Source organism: Haliotis cracherodii, unplaced genomic scaffold (assembly GCF_022045235.1).
Source record: "Haliotis cracherodii isolate W230 unplaced genomic scaffold, xgHalCrac1.p SCAF_19, whole genome shotgun sequence".
Lineage (NCBI taxonomy): Eukaryota > Metazoa > Mollusca > Gastropoda > Lepetellida > Haliotidae > Haliotis > Haliotis cracherodii.
The window spans coordinates 16,686,513-16,708,410 of record NW_027266274.1 but is presented as its reverse complement, the minus strand read 5'-3'; the positions used below and the strand labels follow the sequence as shown (position 1 = coordinate 16,708,410).

Here is a 21,898-nt window from a genome sequence, read left to right as displayed (position 1 = left end):
CCATACTTTTGCCAGTTGATGGAAGCTTGCTGTTTTTAATTGTATTATAGGAAATACCCACAGCTTTGTAACACATTTGTCTTAATATCTCGCGCAACGGATTTTGCCATTGTAAGGAAACTACACGTTTTGCTTGATGTGTTTGTGCATGGATCACATTAATTGCTGTTTCAGAACTGATTGATTAACAATGATACTTGATCAATGAAGCAGCAAAGCAAATGAACCAAGAACGTTTGACAAGACTAGTGTACTGTTCCTTTCATCAACAAAAGGGAACAGTGCAACTCTGAAATATGCATAACAATCGACACTGTCCTGCCCCTCGTTCGGTCGGCAATATGCGTGTTTGTAAAGCTCAGAAGTAAATAAGGCACTATTGTCTATTGGTTAGTTGTCTTCCTTATGTCGGGAATTTAAGTCGATCCCATTGGGAATACTCACCAGGGTTTAGTTCTCCTGACTGAGAACACATGTTCTATTTTTTCGCCATAGCTTGATAGTTTGACCTATATTTCAAATTTGACCTTTCTCTCAATCTCTAAAAATGCATGATGGGTGCCGATTCCATCTGGTAGCTACCCACCGGGAAGCTACCCACGGTTTGGCCGTACACAAACTACTAGACAAGGAAGCCATCAATGCATTGGAAGAATAAGACGACACCCAAGAATTCTAATCGTTTCTTGGTAGCGAAGAACAATACATCCGAAATGAGAATGATAATCGATTTAAAATTCAACAAAGACTATGTAGTCATCACCCTGTTACATGTCGATTCCCAAATTAAAACAATATATTAACCCAGAAATCTGAACGTAAAGGAACTTAGTGTGAAACCAACCAACAACAAACAAATGGTATAAAATCTACAAAATGAATGTATTACAAAATTCACTGTTTTCAAATTAATGCAAATCAATGCACAACATTTACAATGGAAGTACACAATAGAGTGGTAGTACAATATTTAATGGTAATATATAATATGATGGCAGTGGTCAGTATCAAATACAAAAATAGTGGTGATAGCAAATGTCATTGATAAAAATATCTTCATCCTGCAGTGACATTGTTCAACAATAAAATCTACATATCTACTTCCAAATGGAGTAAATCTAGAAACAAAGAAATGCCCTCAAAATTCATGTCCCCATTCATTCAAGTTACCGAATTTACAACAATGGACAAGATGTTTACAGTCTGGCAACAAACCAAGGAGACATGATTTCTGTGATTCCACTGCTCATTCAGCTTTGCTCAAGATCTCAAGTAATCTCCTTCTTCAGCGGGGAATTATCTACAGAGAAGTAATAATCAACGGAGAAACTAGACAACAGTTGGTATTACCGGCAGACTACATTCAAGATGCATTAGAAGGTCTTCATAACAGAGTGGGTCATCCAGGAAGAGACAGAACCTTGGCACTCTTGAGAGACAGATTCTTCTGGCCACGTATGTCTAAGGATGTTGATGACTGGATTAAGAATTGCAGAAGATGCATCTGTCGGAAGACTCCAACCAACCAGAGAGCTCCACTCATTGGAATTGAGACTACTCAGCCACTAGAGCTGGTGTCCAAATCCAAGAAACTGTCTCACTTCGGTTGGATTCTTTGGTGGGGGCCATGACTTTATCTTTTCAACTTTAGCTGGATCTGGTTCGATGCCTTGTTCCGAAATGATATGACCTAAAAACTTGATCTTGTCCTTGAAGAAACTACATTTATCTGGAGCAAGCTTGAATCCACAGTCTTTGAGTCTCTGAAATACCTTCTTCAACCTGTCAAGATGTTCTTCAAATGTATCAGCAAAGATGATGATATCATCCATGTAGATAAGGCATATCTTGAGATGCATATCTTCAAAACAGTCATTCATGAGGCGTTGATAAGTGGCAGGACTGTTGCATAAGCCAAAGGGCATCCGGTTGAATTCATAGAATCCAAGGGGTCCCACAGAGAAAGCTGTTCTCTCCTTGTGATGTTCTTCTAATTCGACATGGTGATATCCACTCTTCATATCCATTGTGGAGTAGAATCTGGATCCTCTGAGGGTGTCAAACATCTCTTCAATCCGTGGCAGAGCGTATGAATCTTTAACTGTTCTTTGATTCAACTGTCTAAAATCAATGCACATCCTCAAAGATCCATTCCTCTTGCGTACTAACACTACATTAGAAGACCAAGGTGATCGTGATCGACGAATGACTCCACTAGCTAATAGTTGATGTAGATGATCTCTTACTTCGTTATGCATGGATGGTGGAATTCTCCTATGTCGTTGTTTGAAAGGTCGTTCATCAATGAGGTCGATCCTATGTTTCACTGTACTAGTGTGTCCAAGGTCAAGGTCACCATGAGAGAAAATATCTAAATAGTCTGAGATGACTTTCAATCCCTCTTCATGATGAGTGGTTGAAATTCTTGAAGATTCTATGTCCATCTTATTAATGAGAGAAGTGCTGTCCTGAGAATTGTCTTCCAAGGTAGGCTGTTCTTCAACAAAGACAGGCTGGATCTCACAAAGAAGTGCATGAGGTTGAATGACTACTGTCCTTGTGGTAATGTTGGAAATGTTGACATCCACGAATCCTTTCTCTCTGTAAGTGATCAAACTGGGTGAGATGTCAAGGTCATCAGGGATAGCTGAACGGACAGTACTTTGCAATATAGCACATGTACTGCGGTAGGGAAGCGCCTTGTCAATATAGCCCGAGATGGTGACGTCTGAGTTGGGTGGGATGATAACCTTCTTAACTCCTGCGCACTTGACTAATCCCAGCTGAAAATTTCTTCTGACAAGATCGCGTTCCTGTAGCACCATACACCTAAAAGCTAAATACCAAGGCGTGTGAAGGTTTGCATCTTGAAGAAACTTTTCCCCATGCTTATGTCTGCAAGTTCCCAAGTAAACAGATAATATATTGGTGCCAAGTAGAACTGGTACCTTGTAATTATAGTTACTAGTAGGAACTACAAGTAGAAGACATGACTGAGATTCAGCATCAATACCGTTGACCTCAAGGTCAACCTGAATATAACCTGTATATGGAAGAGGCTGTCCATCAGCACATTCAACATCCAAAACACTTGTAATGGGGGTGATAGGAATACTGGAGAGATATTGATCATAAAATGCCTGACTCATCGTGGAGACTGTAGCTCCTGTGTCTAATAAAGCTCTTGTCTTGATTCCTTGAATACAGACATCAACTTCATTGGCATTTCCTACAAGTGCTGTGGTATCATATCTCTGAGTATCAGTCTGTTGTTTGTTGAGACCTATGGGCCACCCCTTCGCATAGGCCATCTCCCGTTTAAATGCTGACGACTATGGTCCATCCTGACCCTGCATCCTGAAGCTATGTGTCCAAACTGTCCACAGCGAAAGCACTGTACATCTCTCTCAAATGGTCGTCCTCTAGATCTGCCTCTATATGGTGACTGGTCATACCGTTGCGTCAGGAAAGAAGATTGAGGATACCATCCAGTGTTGCTCCTGTCTGATCATAGGACCTCGACTGAAATCGAGCTTGTTCTCCTGTAGGCTGTTGATAGTGATCCTGTGGTGGTTGTTGCTGTTGTTTCTTGAGAGATGCAACTTCAGAAGTAAGGCTCTTGATCATTCCTCGAAGTTCCTTCAACTCTGTTTGGGTGGTTGTCTCAGTTACAGCCGCCATACTTGTTGCAGACTGTTTACCTTTGACCTTTCCGTCACCTCTGCGTTGATTGTGTTCCCGCTCAATCTGCCGTAGTTCTCTTCGCAAGACATCAAAATCGGAGAATAAATCAAATTTGTGTCCGCTGACATCCTTGATTGATGGCTTGAGTCCTGTCCAAAGCATGGAATGAAGGAGCTTGTTGGCGTCTTGATAGATAACTTCACCAGCGTCTACAGCCTTACTAAGTAGGTCTTCTAGACGACAACACCAAGTGTTGACGTCCTCATCATCCCGCTGCCGTGCTGTGTAGAAGGCTGCCAATAAGTTGACGGGAGAATCACTTGTGTCATAAACACACCTGAGCTTATCTAAAAGCGATGAAAGAGAAGCTGTGGAACCTAATCGCATAGCAACTCTGGCGGCCTTTCCTCTCAAAGATTTCCTGATGGAATGTTCGATTGTCGCCCCTGAATGTGCTTTGTCCTTCAATATGCAATCCACTTCGTATCTCCACAAGTCATATGATACGTTACTTTTACCTTCATCTCCCGAGAAGCAAGGTAAACTTGGAGGGTGAGATACGGTAAACACCTGAGCTGCTGATGGATGACCAGGATGCTGAGTTCCAGAGGCAGGTGAAACATCTTCTGTTTTCACAGAGCCAGTTGAAAACTCAGCCATCCACTTTAACAAGTTTTCTGGGGAGTCAGTCTTAGGTTTGACCTTCAGCTGCTTAAATGTTGCAACAAGATGCGAAATTTCCTCTTCTGACATTTGATCAGACATGCCTGTGTTTAGTATTAACAACAAGCGCCCAATATAAAAAAATAAAAATATATCTATGACACTAGTAGCAGAGAAGTAAAGTAATTGGACTGGATCTCCAACATTGCAACTGCATATGTATATTCTAACTTATAACAAAACAATGTTGTTTTGAATAGAACACAAGATATAAAATACTTGTATATTGACAAGTGCAAACGTTAGTAATGGTGTGCAAGTGTAAGCTGTGCGACCGCTGCAAAGGCAAAGAAAAAAAAGAAGAAGAAAAAAATAAGATGTATGGAGACATAGTCCCAACAGTACAACTTTACCAAGACAACGTCAATAAACTCTATGACCAACTGAATGTAACCAAACACAATTATGACCTATCTATTATATATAAGATGATTTAAATGCTTTATTATTAAATTATGTTATGATTTTATTGCTTATAATAGTGTTTGAGTAATATGTAAGTGCTAAACAGTCATACTTCTTTCACACGAACACAGATATATTACATAACTATATAAAGGGTACTAATATGATACAAGTTAAACTAATAACACTAATTAAATAACTACTTAACTAAGAAACTAACAAATTAACCATAAAATTAAAAAAATCTGTAGACTAATTAACTAACTAAATGAGTGAGTAAGTGAGGGTTTAACGCCGCATTGAACAATATTCCAGTCATATCACGGCATGTCAGCTCAAAGTGGGAGAAAATCCCGAAGTGAGAAAGATCTTAGACACCTACGCTGGTTAAACCCTCAGCACTGGTATGGTGCTGCCAAATCTAGAAACACAAGTGGGGCAAACCTAGATTCGAACCCATAATCATAGGTTTCTTGTGTGCCCAAGGGACACAACTCTGTATAGCAACCAAGGGAATGATTAACTAATGATCTAACTAACTAATGTAACTAACTAATGATCTAACTAACTAATGATCTAACTAAATTATGTCCTAACTAACTAATGACCGGCCGGTATGATTAAGACTACCAAGTGCACTGTACAAATCTATGCAGTGAATATTTTATGTAAATGTCAAATATACAACAGACAACCCATTGGACAGTTATATATAAACATACAGAAAAGACAAATGTCTGTTATACATGATCACAGCAGTGGTATCTTCTTCTATTCACATGAATAATTGTCATTCACAGAACGCGAAATATAATTTAACGAAAGTGTCAATCAAGCTCTTGCACAATACAAGTTGATCGCTGTCTATACACTGAGAGGCAAGCTCATGAAACGATGATGGCACAAAGTAACTGATACATTATGTTGTGTTACATTACTTTCACATCGTGGGTCCTGGAGCACACAGATCTCTGTCGCGTTCATCCATTGACAGCTAGTGTCCATCGTTGTCACTTGTCACTGGGTGCCTTACTGTAACAACTGTAACAATCCTGCCGACGACGCCAATGTAACCGGAGTGGTTTAGGTGAATGAATCACTAAACGCAGGTTGATTTGTGGATGCCAGTTGTTTTAATACAGAAATAAAACGGCCCTGTGAAAATAAATACACAGAGTTACAATATGCACAATACGTACACATACAAATAAATCATTACATTATAACTTATTAACAAACATTAGAATCTTAAATATGATTATATACATTGTTATGATCAATCATAGTTAGCATGATTAGTTTTGTTTTACTGTACTGTAAATATTACAGGAGATTTATCATATAATAAATTGACAAACATAGTTTATCAATAATAGGTGAATGATGATAAATGCATTAATACATAACACACAATTAAAGTACATATCACTATAAATACATACAAAATTGTGCCCTATGAAGTCACAACATCAGACATTTGCTTTACAGGGACACACCTGAACATTAATATATATAACATAATTACAGTGTAAAATATTACATCAATATGTTTACATCCTTGGGTATATACAATAACCCTAAAATATATATTCTAATTACTCACCTCATCATACAGACATACAGACATACATTCATACATGTGCAGCTAGGTGCAGAACTTTAATTTACAGGTAAATAGCTCCAGTCTATCAATAAATGTACTCATGATGCTTAGTTACACAATAAGTTAAGTAATATCAACATGAAAATGCTAGTTAAGATTATCTATTATAAACATACTTACATAAAGTATTTAAGCAAATTTAGCCTAACTACATTTACCTGAATACGATGACTGATATGATATATATTTATCACACCTAACAATATAAGTATTATTAAAAGAAGTTAAGAAAGAAACCATACATATGCACCTTAACAAACTCTTCAAAGCACTAAATAAGAACACATAAATATACAATTCAACCAAACTAACCTGTGACAATTGACTCAATTATATCAGCGATGAACCGACTACTCCATCCATAATCAACTACAAGTGTGAATTTAAACTGACCAGTCCCATAATGCACCCTGTCACTGAAAGTAAGGGGCTGGGGCTAAACAATAGAAACCAGAGAAACAATAGAGAAGGCAAGCGCAAGGGTGACTGTGCTATTGTATTAGTGAAGCAGGTTAGATTGGAGTGTAGACTAAAACTTAGGTATTAAAATAAGAGGTGACCTTAAAATACACTTGATGATATATACATAATTACATACTACTACATATATATCACTTCTATATGCCTCTAAATTCACGTACCAATTTTAAAACGAAAATGTTCCCTACCACACCACAATGAATTTGAACATTTTGTTGTTATCTTTATAGGTTTGTATTGGATAACAGTCAAATGAAATCAGGTTTATAAAACACATGGACATTTATGAAACAATTAGAGACATAATGTATTGTACCACATCATGTAAATTCTTCATGAAAATGGTGCCCTTTGTTTAGTAAAGTGATATGTGTCTTATTGTTTGCTTCTGTACGCTAATATTTTGGATTTAGGCTCTTCCAGGTATATCCTAAATAACGCTGATAAGATCAAAATTGCAAAGCCGATTGTGCACTTTAACTGAGAAAGACTGTAGAGATAATGAAGCTATATTTATGACAAGTCAACACTTTATATATATATAGACTATAAAAGACTTGTGTTAACTGTTCATCCAATAATTTCTTTCCTCATTCAAACAACTCTTTTTCATTCTCTCCCTCTCACTATCTATCAAACGTTTTATGTCTCTTATCTAGTGTTGTAATTACTCTGAAGAATGTACCTGTACTTCAAACAAAGTTGAATAAAAACATATCAATTCAAAAACTTCACAAAGCACTTAAACTAAAATCTCTCCACGACTTGAGGGACATGATTCACAATTTGCGTGTGCATGTCAAATGGCACGGCTCGCAATTTTGATGTTTGAAGGCATCGTGATACCCAAACCCATTGCCCGCCCATACGTTGCACGTGTTGTAACAGACGTTTTGAGTTAATGGAAACTTGCTGTACTGCAACGGACGGCTGGTTCTCCAGACCTTTCCAATATTTAACATGTCTGGGATGAGATGGAGCGTCGTCTACGACAAGACCAGAACCAACCAGTAATGCTAGCTCAGTTGGGCCAATGTTTGGTTGACATTTGGAAAAAAACCCATCTCTCCCGTCTGTTTTCAACTGGTGTCTTCAATGCGCAGGCGCTGCCTCGCCTGTATCAATGCACATGGATGTCTCACATGATATCGACAATGTTATTTGAGTTGTAACCAGGCATGGGTTTTGTCATAGAATTTGTCATGACAAAACATTGAACATACGAATGACCTAATAACATATTATTTGAACTGGATACCATTTACACCATTTAATCCACTCTAAATGAATCATAATTACCTCTTTCTGCTAGTATATACACATTACACTTTGAAAGTTTGAAAGTCTGAAATTTTGAAATTTGTAAGAGGGCACAAAAAGTGAATAAGTGTTTAATTCAAAGGAAGTTCCTGATAAACAGCTACGATGTGCTAAGCATCAATGCTAAATATGTTACTGCGAGTTCCACTGTGGTCCCATAAACAGCAGATCAACAAAAGAATGTTATACCTGTCAATGATGGTATGATTTATACCAATACTGTTCAAAGGTTTTGGCAAGTAAAAAGTGAGCGACAAGTATTATATTACAAATATTAATAAAGGATCAAAGCATTTGAAACAGGTACTAGTTTACAAGCCTCACGATATCACATGCAAATAATCTTTTCATGCACAAATTTCATTTAGCTTTACTATGAAGTGGTGAGTCACCTGTATTATTCTGTATATTCACATCAGCTCCAGCCTTCAGTAACAGATCAACACACTCTTTAGATTCCCGTCCTGCTGCTTTATGAAGTGGTGTGTCCCCTAGAGTATTCTTTACATTCAAATTAGCTCTAGCCTTCAATAACACATCAACACACTCTGTAGATCCCTGTCCTGCTGCTTTATGAAGCGGTGTGTCACCTGCCTTAATCTGTACATTCACATCAACTCCAGCCTTCAGTAACAGATCGACACACTCTTTAGATCCCCGCTCTGCTGCTCTATTAAGTGGTGTGTCACCTGTATTATTCTGTACATTCACATCAGTTTTAGCCTTCAGTAACAGATCAACACACTCTGTAGATCCCCGCTCTGCTGCTTTATGAAGTGGTGTGTCACCTGTATTATTCTGTACATTCACATCAGCTCCAGCCTTCAATAACACACCAACACACTGTGTAGATTCCCGTCCTGCTGCTTTATGAAGTGGTGTGTCCCCTAGAGTATTCTTTACATTCAAATTAGCTCTAGCCTTCAATAACACATCAACACACTCTGTAGATCTCTGTCCTGCTGCTTTATGAAGCGGTGTTTCACCTGCCTTATTCTGTACATTCACATCAGCTCTAGCCTTCAGTAACAGATCGACACACTCTGTAGATCCCCGCTCTGCTGCTTTATGAAGTGGTGTGTCACCTGTATTATTCTGTTCATTCACATCAGTTCTAGCCTTCAGTAACAGATCAACACACTCTGTAGATCCCCGCTCTGCTGCTTTATGAAGTGGTGTGTCACCTGTATTATTCTGTACATTCACATCAGCTCCAGCCTTCAATAACACACCAACACACTGTGTAGATTCCCGTCCTGCTGCTTTATGAAGTGGTGTGTCCCCTAGAGTATTCTTTACATTCAAATTAGCTCTAGCCTTCAATAACACATCAACACACTCTGTAGATCTCTGTCCTGCTGCTTTATGAAGCGGTGTTTCACCTGCCTTATTCTGTACATTCACATCAGCTCTAGCCTTCAGTAACAGATCGACACACTCTGTAGATCCCCGCTCTGCTGCTTTATGAAGTGGTGTGTCACCTGTATTATTCTGTTCATTCACATCAGCCATAGCCTTCAGTAATACAGCAAAATACCCTGTGACTCCCCACAATGCTGCTGTTACTTTATGAAATGGTGTGTCCCATGTATTATTCTGTACATTCTTATCAGCTCTAGCCTTCAGTAATGCATCAACACATCTTGCAGATCCCCGCCCTGCTGCTTTATGAAGTGGTGTGTCCCCTGTATTATTCTGTACATTCACATTAGCTCCAGCCTTAAGTAACACATCAACACACTCTGTGAAACCCGAAAATGCTTCTGTTACTTTATGAAGTGGTGTGTCCCCTGCCTTATTCTGTACATCCACATGAGCTCCAGACTTCAGCAACACATCAACACACTCTGCAGATCCCCGTCCCTCTGCTTTATGAAGTGGTGTGTCCCCTGTATTATTCTGTACATTCACATCAGCTCCAGCCTTCAGTAACACTTCAACACACTCTGCAGATCCCCGTTCTGCTGCTTTATGAAGCGATGTGTCCCCTACCTCATTCTGTACTTCCACATTAGCTCTAATCTTTAGTAACACATCAACACACTCTGTAGATCCCTGTCCTGCTGCTTGATGAAGTGGTGTGTCACCTGTATTATTCTGTACATTCACATCAGCTCCAGCCTTCAGTAATACATCAACACACTTTGTAAATCCCAGTCCTGTTGCTTTATGTAGTGGTGTATCTCCTGTATTATTTTTTACATTTACATCAGCCCCTGCCTTCAGTAACACATCAACACACTTTGTAGATCCTCGTTCTGCTGCTTTAGAAAGTGGTGTGTTACCTGTATTATTCTGTACATTCACCTTAGATCCAGCCTTCAGTAACATATCAACACACTCTGTGGATACCCACTCTGCTGCTTCATGAAGTGGTGTGTCCCCTGTATTATTCTGTACATTCACATCAGCTCCAGCCTTCAGTAACACTTCAACACACTCTGCAGATCCCCGTTCTGCTGCTTTATGAAGTGGTGTGTCATCTGTATTATTTTGTACATTCACATCAGCTCGAGCTTTCAGTAACACATCCACAAACTCCCCAGATCCCCACAATACTGCTGCTGCTGCTGCTGCTATATGAAGGGGTGTGTCGCCTGTAACTTTTGAGCGTACGTTCACACTTGCTCCTTTCTCCAGCAAAAACGAGACAACCTTAGGATTGTGTCCACATGAGCTATGAAGAGGAGTAACTCCCTCAGATGACGACATATTGACAGCAGCACCCAGTTCAAACAACATGTTAATGATACTTAAGTTCCCCATGGTACAAGCATTGTACACAGCATCACCGTCAACCCGTGCTCCTCTATCTAAGAATAAACGCACCATGTCCATGTTGAATCCCATACAAGCACGTCTAAGACCTTCCTGGTTGTCTACTTCACATCCTCTTTTCATTAGGAGTTGCACCACCTCTACGTGGCCATTTTCTATGGCACAGTATAGAGGGAGTGTGGTAGTAGATAAACTATTATGGGGGTGTTCGCCTGATGACATGTAATGTTTTTTAACATCCACATCCGTGTTAAACGTATGTTCCACAGCTGATGTAAGGCCATATTTGCAAAGGTAATGAAAGACAGTTTGACGGAGCATGTCTCTTGCATTCAGGTCTGGGTCAAGAGACAGAATCTGATTAACAAACTCGCTGTCCTTTGTTTCTGCTGCTAACATAAGCGGTGTTTGCTCCTTCCTACCATATTTAGCATTTATTTCCAGATTCATGTGTTCATTGATGTAGGTTAATACACTACAAGCAGCATTTGTGCACACCCCATGTAAAATGTCCCTTATTTCACTCTGGCTGAATGCTATGTTTTCTTTCTTCATAAAAAATTTGATCAGATGAAATGACTTGTTGCTGGAAAGTAATTCACAAAATGATTGTCCTGAATAATTATCAGTAAGTTTGAGAATAGCAGGAACAGACATGTCACCTTGTTTCTTCAGACAGTCCATTAGCAACTTAACAAACTCTGCATTACAACATGCCTGGTGTGCTAAAACATGCAACAAATTTCTCTTTTCAATTTCAGTTGCAAATCTTCTTGCTAAATATTTAGCACAGGTCCATGGGATAGTTGCAACAAGATCTGTCTCACCAGGAAGGTTTTCCCCCGATTTTATGTTGGGTTTAAGACGAATTCGCTGATGGATGAATGTCAAACTACAATTCTCGATGACAAACTTTGATTGTTTTGTACTGATAATTAAAGCAACACTGTCATATATGGACGGGTGATCAAACATGTATGTGCCATCTTCCTTCTTGAGATAAGATCCATCCAAATCATCAGCAGCTGTTATGCATTCATAACCACGGATACCATCCTCCTCCAACTCTTGTGCACTAATCTTCCCATCTCCTTTAATCATAGCCATGAACAGTGAACGCTTTATCTCATCCTGAAGAAACTTATCCATGGTCGTCTTGAGGAATGTAAGAGGTGACTGAAAGAAAGCCACCACTTCAGCTTGAGTCTGTTCATGTTCATATGCTGTGACAAACATTTTACAGACATGGGGAAAGCCGTGCGGATGGTCAGTCTCACATATCAGAGACACAGTTGACTCATCTAAGTGTATGTGTTTTGTTTCGGCATGAACATGCCATATCTTCTTTCGCTCACTTTTGTCTCTCTGCGAGGTGACTTCAACCACGTATTGAGGATTGGATACGTAATCTGCCATCCTTCCTAAGTCTGGTAATGAGGATTTCAGCACATAATCATGGCCTACAAGGATGATGATAGTTTTGTCTTTGTTTGGTCCTGTTCTTTTTATCTGTGTTTGTTCATCGTTTGTCCCCTCTGAACCTTTTACAATTGCAGTGGACATATCTCTGGGTTTTTGTTTAGTATATTCGTCAGAATCGTTCACATTCACAATAATTCGTAGATATGGCCTCCATTTGGCCCACTCTGCTGCATCAAATTCTAGATCACCGAATATGTCATCCAACATAATGACAGGGTCAGTGCAGGATGTTATGACCTCATTTAACTCTTCTGGTGACACAACCTGATAAACTTGTCTCCCCTGTCTATGTTGATCTTTGAGAGCCATATAGGCTATTGTAGACTTTCCCTCGCCTGGCCTTCCCTTAATTGTCACCCATGTTGCTCCTCTTTCTAGCTTCTCTGTCACCTTTTGCAGGGCTTCTGTATCCACCATGTCTTTAGTCCACGCCTGTATCCTAGATTCCGTTCTTTCTGTGAAATTATAACGATATGTATGTACTGCCACATCATTAAAATGTCAAGAAAATAGACAATTAATACAAATGTTACTGCCAGGTTTGGTTAAAAAAAATGTTCTCCATTGTTCTTGCAAAACACTAATAAATGCTAAATGCTTATGGACCTTGTCAAGCTCAGATACTTACATGAAACTTAATGTTAGCAATTATGACGAATTGTATAGATCAGTCTCTATTATTTGCAGAAACAGATCCATTGGGCAGATCCGTTGGAAAAGGCAAAACTAACGAAAGCTTTACGTTCTCAAGCATAATTTAAAGAGAATGAATTTACAGAGTGGTTTTTATGCAAACGAGCAGTCTTTCGCAACCATATAAGGAACTTTCAGCCAAGGGTTTTCTACTCTGCTTCTCATTTCACAGCTACTCACAGGGTCATCTTCCTGAGGCAAGGGAATTAACTGACTATAAAAGTCCAGTTTTCACAAATGTCGAACTAGGCTGGAGAGAATGAGTTATATTGGGCTGTACTAACAATTCGGTAGATTGCAGGATTTGCAAAACATGCTTATCACCAACAGATATTTTCTAAATCTTTTCCTCTTTTTAATCATGGTTTGATACACTTCGCAAAGTAAATATAGATTTCGATTGTCGATCAGATTGTCTTGACTGAACGACGCCATTTTGTTTGAAGCAAATGCAAGTGATATGAGAGGTGGAATCTGATTGGTCAATAGGAGAAGCATAGAAGGGACATAACTTGTAATAGCCACTGGCGGAGCCACAATTGCAATTGAGCCCAGTCAGTTAACTCATTTGCCTTGGGAAGATGTCTGAGGATATTGTTGATTCTTACTTTTCTGACAATTTAACTTCATACAACTTCTGAAACGCGGAAATTGACAAAACAAAACTGACGAACTGGCTTGCGATTGATGTCAACCCCAGGATAGATTGCCTTGTGCCATATCGGACACTCTAAATGAGCCCTCACCAGCCCAGCCAATGACTCAGAATGACAGCCTGTAAGTGGACTTATTGAAAATCCCTCTCAAAGATCGTCAAACTAATGCAGGTTCGAGAGAGGAAACCGACAACCTGGGCAAAGAAATTTCCAAGTGGCTCCAGGAATGTTTTGCCCGTACGACCAGATCAACAAACCACTCTCATAAGAGGGTGTACCAAAACTCCGTTCACGCACCAGAAACACATTCCCACAGCTCGTTTCCACAGAATTTGAACAATACTTGCATATTGCATCAGATGTTTGGGTTCCCTTACACCTTGATAACCAACCTTGTCTTAACTTTGATGTTTATTCCATTACAAATTGCCTTTTACTCTAAACATGTAAATTCAACGTACAGTTTCTTGATGACATACAATCTTTTGAAGATGTTTTTGTGTTCGTAAATGGTTGTGTGTGTATGGTTGTGAGATCAAGTACAGCACACAACTCACTTCTGATCATCTGTGCTGCTGCAGTCAGTGGTTCTTCCATTTCCTCCTGGTTGGTCGGATTACTGGCCTGTTCTAAATTCACAGGGACTTTAGTATCTGTAACAGAAACAATATGACTGAAACTTTCATAGATGTTGATGAGATATTTGATACTGAAAAACTGACACATGTCAAGAACAAACAAAATATGGCTTAAAACAAATAAAACATGACCTCAAACAATGTCTTTTGGACAAGTACTTTGTCTGAACTAGTATGTTATCAAATACACAGTCAACCAGGCAATGATTTGTCTCCTTCGTCCAATTTGAAGCAGATAGTGGTGGTCACCATGGTGGCTGCTGAGACAGGTCAGCCAAGCTTTTGTTGTTCTGTAAATCACAAGAACTCTACTTGAATGAATCTTCATGTTATCCAATGTTGTTCACCAACCAGTTAACCAGCTCTGTGTGCTTTACTAGCCGATGCATTATGTTTTTTTTATAATAACCTTTGCCTATTTTTTTTATACCCAGTGAATTGGTATTGTTACAATTCTAGCACAATCCTAGATATTTTTTTACAATTGTATACTTTGTATCTAGTCGATGGAGACATATACTTTCGTAAACCGAAGAACCTTAAACGTCGACGATAGTGATAATATCGCAAATCTTCATCCAATTCTGGGACTAGATCCTTCAGCATCGGCTCAGCGAATAAGGGTAGGTGTGAACCAGTAGTGTCTGGTTGATACATGCCCAGGCCAGAGTCAGCTGGAACATCTAGAGCCATACGGGATCCATATAGGGGAGCCTGGATAAGCTGTTGAGGTGCCACCTCCACATCTCGGAGACACCATAAGTGCCAGTGATGCGGTGTAGCTCAGGTCCACTGAAGGTGCACTCGGAAGATCCGAAGTCGTCACTGAGGCTCGAGGCGCCAAGAAGGCTAGAAGGCAAGAGTCGCCGATAAGGTCCGATAAGCTCTGATAAATGTAGGATCAATGGAGGGCGTCTGAGGCGGCGGGAGAGGATTCGGGAGGAAGGGTGAGAGTCAGCATCCTGGAGGTGCATGACGTGCTGGTGAAAATCAGACAGGGGACGTGGGTCCTACCCTGACTTATTTCTGTGAAACTTGCTATAATGAGCATGTATCTGCAAGGATAGCACAGTGTAATCAAAATGCGTTCCTACCCGATTACGTATGCTATGATTATTATCCCTGTCATGTGGGTTTATGAATAACAAGTTTACGCAAGCAAAACAAAAAAACACCAGTTTTATAGCGATTATGTCGTATACTGAAAACTAAAGAGTAACACTAAATTCTAATTATTTGAACACAATGCGATGTAACACTCATGCCAAATTTGATCTCATTTTTAGAGAAGATGCTTACAGAGCAAAATATGCATTTTGAGAGAATACAATGGTATCGACAAGGACAAAAGGACAAACAATGCAAAGAAGCGAACTGTGCATGAGTCTCACAACTAGCAATACAAGTCCCAAAATTCATAACATTTTGTAAAATTGTGTTCGAGAAGTGGCAATACAAAAACTTTTCATAATGTGCCTTGGCATCCATATCGAGATTTTATATAAAAATGACCGAGAATTGGCCGTGCAAACTGACATAGTTATTTAAAACTCTTGACTAAATTCATGTGCAATCATTGTTCGGAACAAAGGGCATCTCACCAAGAGCATGGATATTCAGAGGTACACAATAAAAGCAACACAACCATAATCATGAGAAATAACTGCTAAAGGCAGCATCCATTGTAAGATTCCGACTATCATAACACCATCAAAAAGTGATGATACTAAGTGTTTACGAAAACGTGAGCGTATCCTGTCCTACCAGTATCATCTGTCACAAACATGTACAAGCATGTCAATTGTTCTCCTGAAAAAACACGGGAACATCAGGTACAAGGCAAAAAAGGGAATTGTATCACTGGTCACTGATGCATCAAATTGCATACCAACCTGCATATGAATACGTGAAAATTAAGATTTAGTCCAAAAATCATTATGGTAGGCATCACAACTATTTTGTTCCCTTGGAAATGTAACAAAAAAGTAAATTCGAAGGCGAAAAGACAGCAGACCATATCAACTAATAAATGCTTAAAGCTTATGGACCTTGTCAAGCTCAGGTACTTACATGAAACTTAATGTAAACAGTTATGACAAATTGTATAGATCAGTCTCGTTCATCTGCAGAAACAGATCCATTGGGAAAGGCCAAACTAAAGAAAGCTATACGTTCTCAAGTATAATTTTAAGATAATGAGCGGTCGTTTGCAGCCATATGAGGAACCTTCAGCCAATGGTTTTCTACTCTGCGTTTCATTTAACAACTACTCACAGGGTCATCTTTCTGAGTCAAGTGAATTAATTGACTGTAAAAATCCTGTTTAACTCCCTTGCCTTGGGAAGTTGTCTGAGGATATTGTTGATACTCACTTTTCTGACTATTTAACGGGGCAAAACCGCCCTTGTCCATCAAGGATACAACTTCTGAAACGCGGGAATTGACAAACCGAAACTGACGAACCAGTTAGCTCTTCGAGTGATGTCACCCCAGGATAAATTGCCGTGTGCCATATCGGACAGGTAACCAGCCAATGACTCAGAATGACAGCCTGTCGGTAGTGGACTTATTGAAAATCCCTCTCAAAGATCGCGACACTAATACAGGTTTGAGAGAGGAAACCGGCAACCTGGGCAAAGAAATTTTAAGTGGCTCAAGGAATGTTTTGCCCGTACCACAAGATCAACAAACCACACTCATAAGAGGGTATACCAAAACTTCTGTGTTGTTACAGGATCCGTTCCCGTACCAGAAACACACTCCCACAGCTCGTTTGACAGCATTTGAACATTACTCGCATAGTGTATCAGATGTTTGGGTTCCCTAACCCCTTGATGGCCAGAGCGGTCGGGTAGCCTTGTGGTTAATCAAGCTCCAATCATCCCAGGGACAGTTAACAACAGCGCAGGGACTCTCTGTGCACAATTATAACGTCCATAGCCCTCAGGTGTGCAACGTGGGTGCTTCTGACTATAAAGGTCCTTGGTGACTGGTTGTCAGACTTAATATCAATGATTACAAGTAAAGATAAACAAATTGCACTCAGCTGAACTATGGTTGTGAGATCAAGTACAGCTGACAACTCACTTCTGATCTTCTGTGCTGCTGCAGTCAGTGGTTCCTCCATTTCGTCCTGGTTGGTCGGATTACTGGCCTGTTCTAAATTCACTTTACTATCTGTAACAGAAACCATATGACTGAAACTTTCATAGATGTGGAACTTAGATATTTGATACTGAAAAACTGGCACATGTCAAGAACAAACAAAATATGGCTTAAAACAACCAAAAAAAGGCACCTCAAACAATGTCTTTTGGACAAGTACTTTGTCTGAACTACATGAAGTATGTAATCAAATACACAGTTGTGCACAGTCAACCAGGCAAAGGGCTTCCCTAAACAACTGTATTTCTCTGGTGACTGAATTCCAGATAGATATGTCTCCTTTGTCCAATTTGAAGCAGATAGTGGTGGTCACCATGGTGGCTGCTGAGACAGGACAGCCAAGCTTTTGTTGTTCTGTAAATCACAAGAACTCTACTTGAATGAATCTTCATGTTATCCAATGTTGTTCACCAACCAGTTAACCAGCTCTGTGTGCTTTACTAGCCGATGCATTATGTTTTTTTTATAATAACCTTTGCCTATTTTTTTTATACCCAGTGAATTGGTATTGTTACAATTCTAGCACAATCCTAGATATTTTTTTACATTTGTATACTTTGTATCTAGTCGATGGAGACATATACTTTCGTAAACCGAGGAACCTTAAACGTCGACGATAGTGATAATATCGCAAATCTTCATCCAATTCTGGGACTAGATCCTTCAGCATCGGCTCAGCGAATAAGGGTAGGTGTGAACCAGTAGTGTCTGGTTGATACATGCCCGGGCCAGAGTCAGCTGGAACATCTAGAGCCATACGGGATCCATATAGGGGAGCCTGGATAAGCTGTTGAGGTGCCACCTCCACATCTCGGAGACACCATGAGCGCCGGTGACGCTGTGTAGCCAATGTGCACTGAATGTGCTGCCAGCTGCTCCGAAGTCATCACTGAGGCTAAAGGCGCTGAGAAGCCGAGAAGGCTAGAGGCGCTAAGAAGCTCCGATACGCTCTGATAAATGTCGGATGCATGGGGGGCGACTGAGGCGGTGAGAAAGGCGGAAGAGGAAGGTTGAGAGTCAGAATCCTGGAGGCGCCTGACGCGTTTGTGAAAATCAAACAAAGGATGTGGGTCCTACCCTGACTTATTTCTGTGACACTTGCTTTAACAGGCATGTATCTGTATTGATAGCAGAGTGTAATCAAAATGCGTTCCTACCCGATTACGTATGCCAGTCATGTTTATGTAATGAAGACAAAACACCAGTTTAATAGGGGTAATATTGCTAGCGTACGACAATAAATTGAAATACCAAGCTATATAAGGAATACAGAACGCATGACACAACTAAACGTGACCATGAGGTGAATTCAAAATGGCCTGTTGGAACAACAATAGGCCTGATATTTACTGTGATATACACTACATTAGGCGATAAATATTTATGTTATGGCATAATTCATATGAAAGATTTGAAGTCACAACCCATAGGCACAATTACAATACACAAGAAAAACAATCAGTGTTGAAACACTCAAAGAATTTAAAAGCATATGCTGAGACTCAAAAACAGGTCTTGTCTCTGGGCTTGACTGCAGTAATGTGGTGATATGTGACGTCATCACTTCAGTGATCACATGGGAGCTATCAAGAAGAAGCAGTAGATGCATTAAGAGTAATGCAGGATAAGTAAAACAAGCATGAAATACTCATATCCCTCGCCAGTATGACATGTCCGGTCGTGTGCAAAACATTTTGTTCACTGGACCTTTTTGTAAATGACCTAATTGCAAGCACTAAAAAGTGATTACTGGTGTTTTTTGCCCTCTGCAGTTTATGATAGAATAGTAACTGTATTTGTGATGAGTTGTGTTATTACTTAAACAATAATCAGAGAAGTAAAGGAGATGATTGAAAGCAGGGGTTATCAGAAGGTGTACTGAGAAGTACAGCACCAATCATCTGATGATCTGAGTAGTAGACTGGAGACTGGAATGCCACAGCACTGGCATGATCAGCAAACAACAAGTCCAGTGTAGCTCCAAGACACTGAGTTGTGAATGAGCTGAGTAACTAGGACATGTTCACATTCAAGCTTCTCAGATAGATCTTGAAGTTTCAGTAAGTGAATGTGACACCCGTGTCCACGACACTTTTGGGGACCATACACACAAGCAGTGCAGAACTTGCCAACAAGAAAGGAAATGTATTCAATACTGCTAGGCGAGTTACATCACATAGCTGGTCACTGTTCTTGAAACACATACACGGCAATACCATGTGTAGTGTCTCCTGTATAGACTTGATATTCTTTGACGTCTCATTCACTGTACTAATTGATGTGTGTTTCTGTGAAACACAGAACATGAATCACACCAACAAACTTATCATTCTTTACATCTTCAAAATGTGCATTGAGTGATGGAACATTCAAGTTAGCCACCTTGAGTCCATCACCATAACTGTTCTCTACAGGGTGTGTCAAGGTGAACAGCCTTTCATACCGCATTCGAGTCATCTCATCCATTTTATTGTGTTTTTTCTACCTCAGTTTGTGTTCACCAAAACCTACAAGTTTTAGGTCTTTTCTTGATTTCGGCCCACTGAGCATTTTATACACTTGACCATGCTGGGAAGTCAAGTGGTGTACGTCTAAATTAGATAATTATGGTAACGGTTCTCAGACAACCCTGCATAAATCTTTTTGTAGAATGTGTAAACAGTTTCAGAGTTTTGTTCCAGAAACAAAAGTTACACATATTTGAGCTTAAGTCCAGGTTATGGCCAAGGAAACATTCTGAAAAGATCCTAAACTGTCAAAAGGCAACAGGTTACCACTAAGCCTAACTCTGTGCCAAGTTTGGTGAGACAGAAGAAAGGACGGAAAGACGGACGAACCCCGTTCTAAAATCCCCTGCCCCAATCCGTGGCAGGGGATAATTACTAGTTATTTAAATTGTCCACATTGAATTGACTTGAGAATAGGTAGAGGAAAACAGTGCCTTAAACGAGTGATCTAGGAGAGTCAATACATGTCAACACTTTTCTCTTCGTTATATACTTTTTTCTGTATTTGAAGGTAAGTAAGAAAATAAAAGTAACAAAATAAAATAATAGTATGACATGTCGTGCAAATACACTTAACATACATATTATGGCTTATTCACGTATAACGAAGAAGCTTCTTCAGTTAATGCTTGATGTTACTCGACCATGCATACCATTTGATATGACGACACGACTCTACATTCTTCAATGCCAGGTCCTCTTCTTTCAAATCTCAGTCATGCCACTTCTCAAGTCTAACTATGACTTTTTCCAATCCTTAGGGTTAGGCACCACTTGCCAATCATACATCCCTTAGTGATAGGCACTATTTTATGTTCCTTTGTGTTAGTTGTGAGGTAGGAAAAGGTTAGCTGTCTCTTTTAATGAAGTAATCATGACGACACATAGATCTATATGTTTGAATGTCGCAAATATTATTTAAAAAAACACTTGAAAATTAAGCCACGCCCACCGAAGTGGACTACTTTTATTACCACGAAATGTCGGGGAAACCCAATATTACAGTCGAGTAAATTCCCTTTTTGCTCACATGTATCGTCATGCACGGGGCATTTAACGAAATTCATGCATATTCATTGTCCAAACAAACCCTTTGAGACCGAAGGCCCAGAAGGAATGAAACAGCAAACGTGCAGGCTCGCTCGCGTGATTTATTCCCGCTCGCCTCGGTTCCATAAGTTTCTTATCTTCGTGTTTCATTTCTAACTAGCAATATTTCAACTACATGTATGTCTTCCCGTTCTCAGGGAACTAATGTCAGAATCTGGCTGTAACTGACCATGTCATTTGAAACATCCGCCTTCACCCGGACATATCTATTCCGACTCGTTACAGTTTGACTGTTGCAGTTCTTCTCGCTTCTTGCCTTGATTGACAGGTCCTATGAACTTTGTTTTGATCCTACACCTCGTTGATTGGCTACTGACTTTGTGGGCGTGTCAAGTTATCTGCATAAATTAAACGATCACCTGATTCATGTCACGCCACAGTATGAATCCCTACACCTGGAATGTTTATCAATCTGGTCCTTTTTGTCTGCTTTGTTATAAACTACGTCTTTTGGTTAAACTTTTGGTATGTTTTCGTTGTCAAATTTAATTATAAGCACTAACTGTGTATTTTTGTCATTTCATTGAGGTATGAAACGAAAAACCAATGTGCAAACTTTCTGATGATGCAGGAATGAAACGTATCGCTTATATG

General features: G+C 39.7%; 1 protein-coding gene and 1 pseudogene across 1 annotated transcript; both read right to left on the bottom strand.

Annotated features, from left to right (window-relative positions):
• Positions 1 to 3,283: 3,283 nt before the first annotated feature.
• On the bottom strand, positions 3,284 to 4,449 carry LOC139466799 (zinc finger CCHC domain-containing protein 12-like; annotated as a pseudogene).
• A 4,186-nt stretch (positions 4,450 to 8,635) lies between these two features.
• On the bottom strand, positions 8,636 to 17,693 carry LOC139466614 (serine/threonine-protein phosphatase 6 regulatory ankyrin repeat subunit B-like). Its single transcript, XM_071248201.1, has 3 exons — positions 17,610 to 17,693; positions 14,442 to 14,537; positions 8,636 to 12,990 (listed from the first exon to the last, which is right to left on the bottom strand). The coding sequence occupies exons 1-3, from the start codon at positions 17,647 to 17,649 to the stop codon at positions 8,636 to 8,638; spliced, it is 4,491 nt and encodes a 1,496-aa protein (XP_071104302.1). The 5' UTR covers positions 17,650 to 17,693.
• Positions 17,694 to 21,898: the final 4,205 nt, after the last annotated feature.

What these genes read in the sequence shown, in the direction of transcription:
- LOC139466614 (XM_071248201.1), bottom strand. Translation starts at nt 17,649, where the DNA reads ATGGAGGAACCACTGACTGCAGCAGCACAGAAGATCAGAA. An exon ending in AGCAGCACAGAAGATCAGAA is followed by an intron (nt 14,538 to 17,609) that starts GTGAGTTGTCAG and finishes TTTCTGTTACAG; the next exon opens with ATACTAAAGTCCCTGTGAAT. An exon ending in AGCAGCACAGATGATCAGAA is followed by an intron (nt 12,991 to 14,441) that starts GTGAGTTGTGTG and finishes ATAATTTCACAG; the next exon opens with AAAGAACGGAATCTAGGATA.